Below are 12,558 nucleotides of genomic sequence, written 5' to 3'. Positions count from 1 at the left end.
TTGTCGGTTTCGAGCCATATTTCATCAGCAGAGTGGCATTTACATGTCTAGGACTTCTTCTTCTGGTGTTCTTCAACCTGTGTGTCCTTAGCGTAGTTTTCGCAGTTTCAAGAGTTTGCAGCTTCTCATTACCCAATGCTGACAAATGGAAGGCCATCATAGCTGTTACTGTATCTCTGCTTTTGTGTATACAAGGGTTAACTGCTGCATCCCGAGGGCCAACAATCGTGGGACTGACTGTACCTCTTGCAAAACTACCACGATCTTTAGATGGCACGAGAATAGTTCAACTTTCAGATATTCACTTGGGTCCTATGATAGGACAGGCTGCACTTGACAGAGTTGTGAACATGGTTTCAGTGATAAAACCAGACATCATTGTTATCACAGGAGATTTGGTTGATTCAACTGTAGCAAACTTAAAACAAGCTGTTTTACCTCTGAAGAAGCTGAGATCAAAATATGGGTCATTCTTTGTTACAGGTATTAAAATTATAGATGCAGGGGAGGGGAGGAAGGGGGGGGATGGAAGGAGACAGGGGTGGGAGATAGGGGATCATACCCTCCTTGCATACAGCTGGCCTGCCTGAAATTTGAATTGACCAGTCAGGATTCAGCAGGCAGGAAAAACTTTACTTTCCTGATGTCAATGTAAGTTAACAGGAATAGCATTGACAGCAGGCGACTTTTCTCACTAGAGATGGCATTCAATATTCACGAAAAGGAACTTACAATTCCCAAAACCATATCAGATTGTAAAAAGTGAAAAATATGAAACATTCGCCAGCGTCCAACGTGGCAACTTGCTGATAGTTCATTAAGTGTCGCCAGGTAGGGTAATAAGTGTGTTATTTTGAACAAAATGTGTTGTTTCTTGTCAAATTAAGTCCAGAGTTCTCAAGTTAACTATTAGAAGAGGCCAAAGCAACTTTAGCATTACCTTTATTTTTGTTAGCTTTGAAGAAAAAGGCTATTATCATGTTGTTTCGGTAGGACAGCAAAGTTTTGACTGCTGCTCGTACTTCGCATGCAGCTACCATATGCAAGGCTGTTGATACACTCCTTAATAGATAATGTGATCTGTAAGGCCAAGGGTTTATGTTAGGCCATCCTAACAATGTGGTCCAGATGAAAACAATTCATTTAGTAGAAAACGTTCCATCAATTTCCAGTGAAATTAAGCTTAATATTGTTGGCCTTCTGGAAATATAGGTTATTCTTTTGACTACATATTTAACCTTAAGCATTTTTAGAGTTAATGACACAGTTGATATATTTCCTTGATTGACTTTTTTCTTTCATTAGGGAATCACGAGTATCTCACTGGAGATGCTGATGCCTGGCTCCAAGAGCTAAGGCAACTTGGTATTGAACCTCTCCACAACTCACATGTACTTATTTCAAGCAAAGATAGTCCTGAAGACAAGATCTATCTTGCTGGGGTAGATGATATACAGGCTGGCAGCATGAAGTAGGTTCTTGTTATTAGTTGTTTAAATGGGCTACTACCTCCCCACCCACCTGCCCAATTTTCTGTGTTATTATTCCAATACCTCTCTTTATTCAGGTGGATAAGCACGTGCTGTCGGTAGTGTCAAACTAGTAGGAAAACCTAATAAATTCTATGGATGACTTCCAATAGACATGCATCCCTTCTGAACCAGGAAACATTCTGACAAAGTAGTGGGCCACTATGGACCCACTACTTGGCCTCCTTGCAGATTATGAAAACCCTCAAATATCCCCCATGAAACATATGACAGGCACTTAATTTGGTGTGTGTATTGGCATGTTCTTTTAATAATTTGTGTTTTAGATGTTTTTTCTCATGTTTGTATTTGTTTGCAAATGATTACAGCTATGAAAACCACGGAATGAAGTTGCCACAAGCTCTTAGTGGAAGACATAACAAGTTTCCAACAATACTTCTTGCTCACCAACCATGGGCTGCACATCAAGCACTGAAGGAACATCAGGACATAGACTTAATATTGTCTGGTCACACACATGGAGGACAGTTCTTTCCCATGCACATACCAATATACTTTTACAATCCATTTTTTTCCGGGCTGTATAAAGAGAAAGAAACATTTGTTTATGTTTCCTCTGGAACTTATTTTTATAGTGTGCCTTTGAGAATTGGATCCACATCAGAAATAACTGTTCTAACTCTAACTCATGCAAAACAGTAAATTTTCTTGATAATATGCACATAGTCCTTGACAACAAGTGCTTAATATAATTCTCAATAACCTGTCAATTAGCAAGCAGAATCTACCCATCTTTTCAAGAAGAAAAGGAGAGGATATACTGGTTGTTGATGATTTTCTTGATATTTTGGGGGAGACAGAAGTCAGGGTCCACTTGTTTTATATATCCATATTTCTTATTATTTCTTCAGTTGGAGGTGAGAAAAGTCAGGAATACCATAAATCTCGAATTAGCACCTCCCCTATCAATAGTGCCCCTCCTATTGGCCAGAATTTAAAATAAGCGCCTCCCCTCGAATAAGCACCCCCCTCCTCTTCCCCTGTTTATGGAAGAGTACTGAGACAACAAAGGATGTATAGTTTTGGTCGTGTTCAATCCCAAGCAAGTAATTATTGACTCATTCAAGCACTGCACATTGACCATTGCAACGGATGGTAGTAAGGATCTGCTGATTCATTGCGCAAAGACCAACCAACCTTGTGCAGCAGGCCCAGACTGGCTGAAGGGGTTATATTACTTAGTTCTTCAAGAGAGATAGGATCCCTCTCGACCTGAGACTTCAGACAGACTGACACATACTAGTACATGTATTACAAAAAGCCCAATCGTATATGACCACGACTTGGGAAAAATTAAATAAACGCTCCCGTCTTCTGCTAAATTTGAAATAAGTGGCCCGGGTGCTAATTAGAGGATTTACAGACTGTATCTGTGTATGATATTGGTTTTATGACCGATAGTTTTAAGTTTTTTGGTTGCCTGATTATAAAATGTAAATTTTAAAACTGCAAAAGTCGTCATTCAGTGTATTGTTTTTATCTATATTACTTATTTAACCAATTAATGTATTTATCTAAACTGTTTTAAAACTTCCTTACAACTCATTGTCTTGTTACCTTACCATCTCCTTGTTTATATTCAATTATTTGTCCCTAGGACTGATAGAAAAAGGTGTAGTTTTAACACTCATAAGTCTGATGTAGCAATGCAAAATAATCGTATTCGATCAGGGGTGTGCTGTACCGCACAAGTTTTTTTCACCAATAGGGCTAAGTATGAATCCTGATTTAGACTATGTTTACATGGCCCGAACAGTATCATGAAACTCTCGTGATACTGGTGTCTGTTGTAACATCTAAGAGTGAAAACTCCAACTAAATCTGAAGAAAAAAAAGATTAAGGATTTAAAATTAAAATGGAAAAAAGAAGGAAAAATTATCAGGATGCACTGGCGGGGAATCGAACCCCGGTCTCCCGTGTGGCAGGCGAGAATTCTACCACTGAACCACCAGTGCCTTCACAGTTATCTTTTGTCTATTATCAATATCCAAATAAATTTTGTATTACTTGAGGCCCAAATATAGATCTAGATAATCGTTCTCTTGGGGTAACAGTTCCGCTAGATAGGTCACGCGTAGAAATTCAGCATTACGTTAGTACTTTGTGGGTTTTCAATTTGATTTTTTCCAAACACGAAGGAAAGTTGTAAGGTGGCGCACGGGATCTTGGGTAGCGAGGAGACGGCCTTTTGAAACCATTTTGAAAAGAACTTCGCGTATATTTCTAAAAATCACATAAACCGTTTCTGCCTAAAATTTGTTGTAACAGTGCAACATACAGGATCCAAATGACAGCGATTGATGCAAACCCAGAAGTGAGTAGTGGAAAGCGCCGGATCACCGATCACCCTAGTCTAGGGAACCTAGCCCGCGAGCAGGCTCCCGGCGTGGGTGAAAAAATTAAAAAAGTTGGCAAGTTGAAACAAACACCTTCTTGATGTGACAGTGCTTTCAAAAAACCTGACATATCTAAGAGACAGATTGTTGAATGGTTATCTGCAAGATATCAAGGTCAAACATATTGAATGTCAAGATGTTGAGCAATGCTTGGTATTATCCACGGCCATACCTAAACCAATGTAAGGATTTTTAATTTTTTTGACTACATTTTTGTGTTTACGATTGCACGAGAAAACATTTAGTTCAGTGACAGTCTACGCACGTAGGCTATGATCACGCCCTAGGGATAAGCGAGAAAATCAGACCTTGGAAACGAGGTTGCCACACTCCAGTTACCGAAAAGCATCAGAGGATTTCATTACAAAACCCAAGTCCTCAAGGAGGCGGATATTATTCTACAGGAACTCAATACAGCCAGCCACACTAGCCAGCGATTGCTACCAGGTAAGTCAGTAGAATGTAGCAATTCATGGCAAATATTCTGGTGGTATTTGTTGGAATAAAGTAAGCCCCAATTGTTTTGCTACTGGTTAAAAGGATGTTTGATTAATTATTGAATTGCCACTGAACCCCAAGCATCATTAGGAATCAAAATCGTACATTGTGACTTTTCACGTCGACATGTCAGTCCTCTAAATACTTCGGAAATGTTTTGAAGATAATTTTCTTATTTAACAGTATCAGGAAAAGATCATCAATATGAGTTTAAAATCACAAACTGAACATGACTCGCCAAGCGATGTTTCTTTTCGGGCGGTGAGCTCTTCTAGAAGAAGTCAGTTGAAACCTTGTCACGTTTAAAAACGTTTTGTATGGGAAACTGAATTGACAGCAAACGGGCCATTTTGCTGCCGATTCATGCTTCGTATCCTGCCGCACATTCCTCTTATTACCATTACCATAAAACTTAGCGTTTAAAAAGCGTGAAGTCGTCTGTGAAATTCATTTTATATATACTTCAGATTTCTAACTGTCATCGTACCAGCTGTGCGCCATATTTTCGCGCCGCCCTAGGTCAGGCTGGGCAGGTTAATATTGATCAGGACTGTTTGTCATTAGTCCGTGTGACATGAGACAAACCCAAGTTCATAGATTCCCTGGCATCACGTCCTGTTTATCAAAATAACCGTCAAGACCTGTTTGAGATTTCTTGAACACTAGTCCGAAACAGGAATAGTTAAATTGCCTAACCTCCAGACAATTGTACATGGAACCTAACCCAGCTGATCGTTCTCGAGCTTTATAAAATTAAAAGCTTGCCGCTAGTGTCTTATCGGTTCAAATCGCTTGTGTTAATTGTTAACAGGTTTCATTGAAAATAATACCCTCCTCTGAGAAGGTTTTAATACTTCTAAGAAAACAGCAAGAGGTCAAAATATCCATATATATCCGTGCTTGACTCCTTGCGTTACATTTCAGAACGCACTGAAAGAGGGAAATCGAGAAAAGATGGAGAAATTGTAACGGCTAAATGGTTATGGCTAAATCACCGGTTTTGTATGCAACGTTAGTCTGTCCACAGACCATCTATTTTGTCTTGATGAGTTCGTCGAGAGCGCAATCAAAATTATTGTCCGCATGGGATTTAAAAAGCCCGGGGTAAAACTCGTAGCGAAATACTAAACGTCTGTGGACAGAATAATGGTCACTAATACAACGTTCGTTAGTCGTTGTTTAACTAGTTGTTATCTTGAGGTTAATTTTGGTAGTTGAAAGGCGCTTTTATAGTCGGTGCCGTTGTAGAGAGGTTGAAATAAGTGTATAATGATGATGATGATGATGATGATGATGATAACTGTTCATTAATATAGCGCACACATCCATTATTTGCCCAAGGCGCTTTACAAAACTATCCCTATGTACCATCCCCGCGTCAAAGAAAGGCCGTTGTAGTGAGGTGGCTGTTAGCGGCCGTGAAGGTTCGACTGTCTTCACTATCCAATAACTCTTTACTGTTGGACGCTGATGCGTCTTAGGGCCTGTTTACAAGGAGGGTCTGGAAATAAGTACAAAGTTAACATGGGTAGGCGGGTTAACCCTACCTAGAGTGTTTACAAGGGAAAACGTTAACCCGCCTGCCAGGGTAACCCTAGCACGCAGATAGGGTAACCCGCCTACCTGGGTAACCCTAGCTGCCTTGTAAACACGACGAAGGAAAAAAGAGGAAATGTGTGAGTGCTGGGGTAACCTGCTTACCAGGGTAACCCTCTTTCCTTGTAAACAGGCGTAAAACGAGCCGGGAAATAATAATCTCTCCCACCCCCCACCCCCCCCCCCCCCCACCCCCCTTTCAGACGATCGTAAGTGCGAAAATCATTATTTTTCGCAATCCCCCGCAAAAATAAGTGGATAAAGAAACAAATAAATAAATAAATAAATAAATAAAGACTAACTAACTAACTAATTTAATTAATTAAAGTGAACAAATAGGAAAAAATAAAACAGACAGTACTTTGACAGGAAAGTTTTAAAAACAAGAACAATTGGAACTAATTCATTCAACTTGAAAAGCACTTCAACTTATAAACTCCCGGGGTTCAACACTAATCCCGCTTTACGCTGTGATGGCTAAAGCAACCCGTTTTCCCTAACAAAAACACTTTTTCACCATGTCCGTTTTCCCATTGTTGATATTGTCAAATATATTGCTCAACCCCATGTAGACTATAAAAAACATCTTATATTGATAGGAAACAAACACATTATTCGAGTCACCAAACATGTAAATTGTAAAGCTCTCTTGCTGTGTTTTTGTTAGCCTGAAGAATCCCTCGCTTAAAAACACTCTCTATTACTTAATCAAACATAATGTGGCTCACCGCTGCAAGTTTGAAAGGCGAACGTTCATCTTTTGTCTATACAAAGTTTTCTAAAGCTATTGGCGCAGTAAATTTGGCTACGAAAAGTAAAATAAAAAGCATATTAAACTTAGTACTTTTTTCAGTGTTAAACACTGTGCATATCTATCCAGGAAAAATAACTACTTTTTAAAAAAATAAAATTTAATGTGCATTTACGTATTTTGACTTGCGCAGCTTCCATTTGAACGCAAACAGTAAGGCTTTTCTGCGGGCTTTTTCTACATAGTAATGACAAGCAATTTGAATATGTACACAAAACGAGGTATTCTTTTATATCTTTGAATGCCTTGTTATGCAAATTTTACTCGGAGGTGAGGCACCTTATATACCGCGCTTCATGCAAATAAATAATCAAGCAATCTTTGAAACGAATTCAACAACTGGCGAGGCCGGGTTTTTTCAACTGGCCTTTGATCATCGCGGATCTTGAAAACCTCCGGAGCCTAAAATATGTTGTGAAGAAATTGGCGAAAAATTGGTTCATTTTCAAAGCTTTCAACCAGTGACAGATATCTGACGATATTGTTTACACCTCAGGAAGGCTTTAACCTATCGAAAGCAAAGAGGAAATTTAATTTTGGCGTTCGTGGAATATATTAAAGTCCGTTTTGAACTCTCACGCTCGAGCAAAGCAAGGTAAGAATCCAGTTATTTTCAGTTGTTTGACTCGCGCGTTAGCAGGAAGGTTGCCTCGGTCGACTTGATAGAGTTCTTGTACGTTACTTTATGTTATTACTTGAAACGTCTTGGTCGATTAGACTTATACGGCGTGCGGCGACAACATACATTTAAATATCTGGCCATGTCTTGGATTACCATTTGACAGACGTTTGACTGCCGGGTGTTTTGTAGCAGAAACTGAGCGACTTATAGCAGTATTTTCGTGTTGATTTCAAGAATTTTGACCCTTGAATTCTGTTTCTTCGTACAAGAGGACCACAACTAATTTTATGTGACCTGCTGACCTTTTTTCTTAGCTTTATATTTTGTTACAGTCAGAATACTATTTGTTCAGTTTGTGTTTTACTGTCTCTTGCACTCGATGCTCTGTTCATTATTCTGGTTTTTCCATTCTTTATCACTTGACCAGTTGCAGTTTCGTTCAGTTTCGGATCGTTTGAGTAAATATATACTGTACAGTAAAATATGTTAAATATGAAATCCTGTGTAAGGTACGTTCATTGTCTTAATGATGCAGGTCTGACATTTTTAATGAGTAGATATGAGAGACGAAAGCAACAGAACGAGCGTTAACCACCTCAGGGGCAGAATGTATCTAAAGATTTATCTTTCACGGGCAAACAAGCATGACTTGTAAGGCGGTAAAAAGCAATTCAGAAAACATGATGGTAATTCTAAACACGCGAATCAATTAGCTTCTCGTGGTCACTCGGGTGCCGCCATCAGATTTTCCATAGCCTCGGGGAATAGTGTGTTTTCGTTCAATACTAAATTTCCTCCATGTAGTTAGCACGTGATCAGATGAAAAGGCAATATTTGAATATCAATTTTTCTGGGTAAAAATTGTTTCTCAAGTTCTTCAAATTAAACTTGAATTTCTTTTACATAAACAAAGGGAAGTTAGAATTTTAAAGACCTTAAAATTCATGTCGTGTGAATATCCTTGATGATGGTACTTAGGTTTGTTTACGAAAGCCCTTTTCTCAGCGGTCCCTTTTTGAGTCTCGTAACACATTTCTTATTTTTCTTTCCCATGTGAACTGGAACTGACAAGTTAATCGTTGTCTTGGAGTGTGTGTAAAATCTATATTTACAGTAATAAAATTTAATTTAAATTTAAGAACACTCTAACCTAACTGGTAATAGGAATAAACGTTAATTAATTCTAAATATGATAGAAAAAATACCACAATGGCACTGTTTCTTCATGGAAGAGTTGTATGAAAAAGCGATCCGTAGTAAGGCAGTGAAATGATGGAGTTATGCTACTCACTCTTGTTTTCTGCGAGTTTACTTTCGCTAGCAGATTGGTAAGACGAGTTGTTTTCGCGAATAAATTATATTTTATGTTTCTTCTTTTAATATAAATAGGGTTGCTACGTTTGATAGTTATGACTATTCCTTCCAAATTAAGGCAACGTCCACTCGAGGGTTGATAATCGGCGAGTACTGCTGAAACGATAGGAATAAAAGTGAAAAACATGAATTCAGTCCCAAGAGTCCAGGGCTAGATTCTGCCAATAAAAGCTAGCGTTCTTAGTTGACTAAAAATGCCATTTAGATACGCGCAATACATACAGATCTAGACATGGGCCGTCTACTGACTTAAGGTATTCCTCGTCTTCAGATCATCACCGATGGCTGACGAGATAATTAACGGAACTGAGAAAGTCCACTTCAGTTCTTTCAAAGGAGACGTTATAGTATGCTGCGGAGGATTCGAGGGAAGATTTGAGCTGAATACTGTGGAAGCTTTTTGCCTGACTACAAACACGTGGGCTGACTTGCCTCCCATGCCAGTGGAATGCAACAGCCTGGCCGCGGGGTCTTACGGGAGTGCGGTCTTTATCGCTGGAGGATCTGACAGGTGACGTCACAAATATGTTACTAGCCTACATTAAATGTATGAGAAGACTATGGCGCCTTGCTTATTCTGCAGTTACTTTTTTCTGTCTGTTCTATGCGCAGTCATTTGCGTAGCTTGGTTTTATATCTGTATGTGTTAGTACGAATGTACAGTTTCATGGGCTCCTGACAGTTTCGATGTGATGGTAAGGAGTTCTGAAAGAACGAGATAAACAATATCTAGAGCGGTTTTCAACGAAGTGTCGCAAAACCAACACCAAAGTAAGCCCCTTTAGCCAATAACAAAGGACACAGACAATCCAATGAACCAATGGACACTCTAAATAAATACAAGTAGCTGAGGTAAAGCGCGGGAAAACTTGTGCGAGCGAATCACGATTGGTTTTGGTTTTACTTCTGATTGGATGAAAAAGTGGCGCGAGTTTTTTAAGCCAATCGTGCCGTGTATAAATGCAAAGCCAATTACTTTTCGACACTCAAGTGAAAACCGCTCTATATTCTGACTTACAGGAAATATTAACCTCTACCTTGACCGACAACACGCGACAATATTAAAATTAGTATTGTAAGAAACAAACCAAACCCGTCGTTTAATCATGGAACACATTTTCCTGGCAGGAAGAAGCCTATTGATAACACATCATTGTTTGAGTGGCAAGAGCAGGCCTGGAGAAAACTGGCACCCATGGTTACAGCTCGCGCATACCCCTGTGGTGCCATGGATAAATCGCGGGCGCGCCTTCTGGTAGCGGGAGGATTCAACAACAAAGAGCTAGATTCAGTGGAAATTTTTGATGTTAAGACCGAAAGGTGGCTCAAAGCCGCTGCCATGCCAACGGCTCGCACCAAGAGCGGGGGAGCTATTGTGGGTGATTACTTTGCTGTGGTAAGTTCCCGGCTTATTCTTTTCAGCAAAAGGTTGAGTTACCAAGTTGAAAGTTAGAGGAGAAAAATAGGGGAGAAGGGTAACACCAAATGGATTACATTTAGGACGAAGGTAAATCAGGCGGGGGTGGGGGCGGGTGGAGGGTAGTCTATTTTAGTCTTCATCAATCAAACATTAACTAAAAAATCTAATTTTGAATCTTCAAGAGAGCTTTTCTTCCGCCTCAAATGCACTAATCCTCTCTATGTCTCCTAGCAAATTTTAACAATAATCAAAAAGTTATTTATTTCTGTTGATTCTTCCTCCGAGAGATTTCGTCTTTTAGATTGCAAGAGACCTCAGGGATATAATAAGACAACATTTCCGAAACGTACGAAAAATTTGAGCTTTGAACCTTACCTAAAAGTCTCATTTTAGACAGTTTACAATGCAGTGATCATGAAGAACCGCTGAAATCTTTCACACCTTGATAGTTTTGACATACCCTGTTGATTGAGGAGTAGTACGTTAGACTGCAGATCCTGGGTGGAACCTCCAGGCAGCGGTGTTCTCGGCCAAGACACCTTGCTCTCACATTGTCCTTCCAGGAACACATTAGAGTCTTGGTGAATTGTTTGGGCAACCTAGAAAAATACTGATGTAACCCATGAGAGACTAACTAACTAACAACCCTGGTCACTTCATGCTATAGCTTTATTCGCTAGCTTAAATAATATTTTTTTAATGGACACGTGACGAATTTGAAATTACTTATTTTCAGGCGGGAGGGGACGCGTTTGGTCGTCCCACTGACGCAGTCGAGTGTTTCAACTTGAAAACAGAAAAGTGGGAGACGTTTCCCGCCATGAATTCCAAGCGCCGCCGCTGTGCAGTCGTGGGTGTGGGCGAGAAGCTTGTTGTGGCAGGAGGGCTGACGCTTGGTGACTACTCCCTAGATTCCATTGAGATGTTCGACCTTCGCAACCGGAAGTGGTTTGATCTTCCCAACATGCCCTGCACGCGATTTGGTTGCGGCACCTGTATGATCAGCTCGCGAATGTTTCTGTGTGGCGGGAACGAGAATTTGTGGATGAAGGCGTATTCTAACCGGTTGGACTCGTTTGACCTGATGTCTCAAGAGTGGGAAATTATGCCGAGTATAGCACAGAGGAGGCTTCACCCAGCTGCGGTGTCCCTTAGTCTTTGAACACGGCCCAGTCAAGCTGGCACAGAGATTTAATCAAAGCGTTCTCAGATCCGGGAATGTGTCCGAGCATGCTTAAAATTATCTGACAATTGTATTAGATTTCATTTTCGATAAGCAAGCCATTTATTATTTTGTCAAAGACATAAACTTTTTCTTCTCTAACTGAAGATAATTTAAATGTTTGACGACGTGGAGCGAAATTCATTTCAGTCGGGGCAGGGGGTGGGGGGAAGTTGTAGATCGTCACGGAAGCTTTCATTCATATTCTGTCTTTAATTATTAATTAACATGTGAAAATCATCAGGATTGTCTTGTTCGTCTCTTCTCGAGGTAGATTGTAATAGATGTACGATTTCGTACTTGAACTGATAAAGGCTACGAACGAGCGAGCAAAAATGTACTGTGTCGTGAACAAGCGATCAAAATTTAATTTCTCCTCGCAATCAATGCAGTGTCAAGCAGGCAGGTGCTGAAATTAACGAAAATCATCGTTTAGGGATGTCGTCTTGATACACCAACGAATTCTCAGCACTTACATTAGAACAAATGTATTGCGATCATGATTAGTGGGAAGAATTGCGATTGTCATCTTGAAACTGAAATGATTAAATACTTAGTCTAATCAAGCTGTGCTTGAACATGCTTTCATTTGATAGTTCTGTGAGAAGTAGAACATGTTAATGTTTTATCATAAAAAATGCTTTCATTTAAAAATTTTAACAAACAAATACTATTCTCTTTTTCTCTAGCGACTTTTAAGTTATCAAGGCTAGATTATTTTCTATTATTATTTATAAATTTATTTTTACTTACAGTTAAACAAAGCAGCCAACGATTTGAAAATGAAATTACTTGCATCAGTTTGGTAAAGAATTAAACAAACGTAAATGAGGATTCTGAAGAAAGTGTACATGATCCGCACCGTTCCGCGGCCCGAAATATCATTCTTAATGTTAATTTTCTTGGAGAATTGCTGGCTCGTAAGGGTTTCCGAATCATTGAGTAAAAAATGAAATTAAAATCGTAACTATTGGGTTGGGTTATGTTATGTATACATCTGTAAAACTTGCAAAAGTGTCGAAAACTTTTGAATTTCCGTTTCCAGCAAAGCGATTAGCGAAGTTTTCT

At 39.5% G+C, this 12,558-nt stretch overlaps 2 protein-coding genes and 1 non-coding gene across 6 annotated transcripts in view; 2 read left to right on the top strand and 1 right to left on the bottom strand.

Annotated features, from left to right (window-relative positions):
- Positions 1-3,004, top strand: part of LOC110053014 (transmembrane protein with metallophosphoesterase domain-like) — a 3,521-nt gene extending 517 nt beyond the window's left edge. The window contains exons 1-3 of the mRNA XM_020759200.2: positions 1-483; positions 1,306-1,471; positions 1,859-3,004. The exon at positions 1-483 is cut by the window's left edge and continues 517 nt beyond it. Of these exons, the coding sequence (XP_020614859.2) occupies positions 1-483; positions 1,306-1,471; positions 1,859-2,192 (983 nt within the window). The 3' untranslated portion in view covers positions 2,193-3,004. The remainder of the gene's footprint in view (positions 484-1,305; positions 1,472-1,858) is intronic.
- A 431-nt stretch (positions 3,005-3,435) lies between these two features.
- Trnag-gcc (transfer RNA glycine (anticodon GCC)) lies at positions 3,436-3,506 on the bottom strand. Its single transcript has one exon. It is a non-coding gene; the product is annotated as a tRNA-Gly (tRNA).
- Positions 3,507-4,071: 565 nt separating this feature from the next.
- Positions 4,072-12,473, top strand: LOC110053016 (uncharacterized). Of its 4 annotated transcripts, XR_016209825.1 has the most exons (5): positions 4,072-4,454; positions 9,120-9,359; positions 9,977-10,244; positions 11,005-11,619; positions 12,416-12,473. XR_016209825.1 is itself a non-coding variant. In XM_020759202.2 (4 exons), the coding sequence occupies exons 1-4, from the start codon at positions 4,420-4,422 to the stop codon at positions 11,428-11,430; spliced, it is 969 nt and encodes a 322-aa protein (XP_020614861.2). In that variant the 5' UTR covers positions 4,072-4,419; the 3' UTR covers positions 11,431-12,056. The 4 variants fall into 4 exon arrangements, 3 of the variants coding, with proteins under 3 accessions (XP_020614861.2, XP_020614862.2, XP_020614863.2); XM_020759202.2 differs by lacking the exon at positions 12,416-12,473 and having other exon boundaries at positions 11,005-12,056; XM_020759203.2 differs by lacking the exon at positions 12,416-12,473 and having other exon boundaries at positions 4,074-4,394; positions 11,005-12,056.
- The last annotated feature ends 85 nt before the right edge of the window (positions 12,474-12,558 follow it).

This window comes from Orbicella faveolata, unplaced genomic scaffold (genome assembly GCF_042242905.1).
Source record: "Orbicella faveolata isolate gen_17 unplaced genomic scaffold, um_ofav_v1 contig_3, whole genome shotgun sequence".
In the NCBI taxonomy this organism is placed as follows: Eukaryota; Metazoa; Cnidaria; class Anthozoa; order Scleractinia; family Merulinidae; genus Orbicella; species Orbicella faveolata.
This window is presented reverse-complemented; position numbering and strand designations above follow the sequence as displayed.

Excerpts from the sequence above, each read along its gene's own strand:
- LOC110053016 (XM_020759202.2), top strand. The coding sequence starts at position 4,420 with ATGGCAAATATTCTGGTGGTATTTGTTGGAATAAA. Across the intron at positions 4,455-9,119 it reads GTGGTATTTGTTGGAATAAA|ATCATCACCGATGGCTGACG; the intron begins GTAAGCCCCAAT and ends CCTCGTCTTCAG. Across the intron at positions 9,360-9,976 it reads ATCGCTGGAGGATCTGACAG|GAAGAAGCCTATTGATAACA; the intron begins GTGACGTCACAA and ends TTTTCCTGGCAG.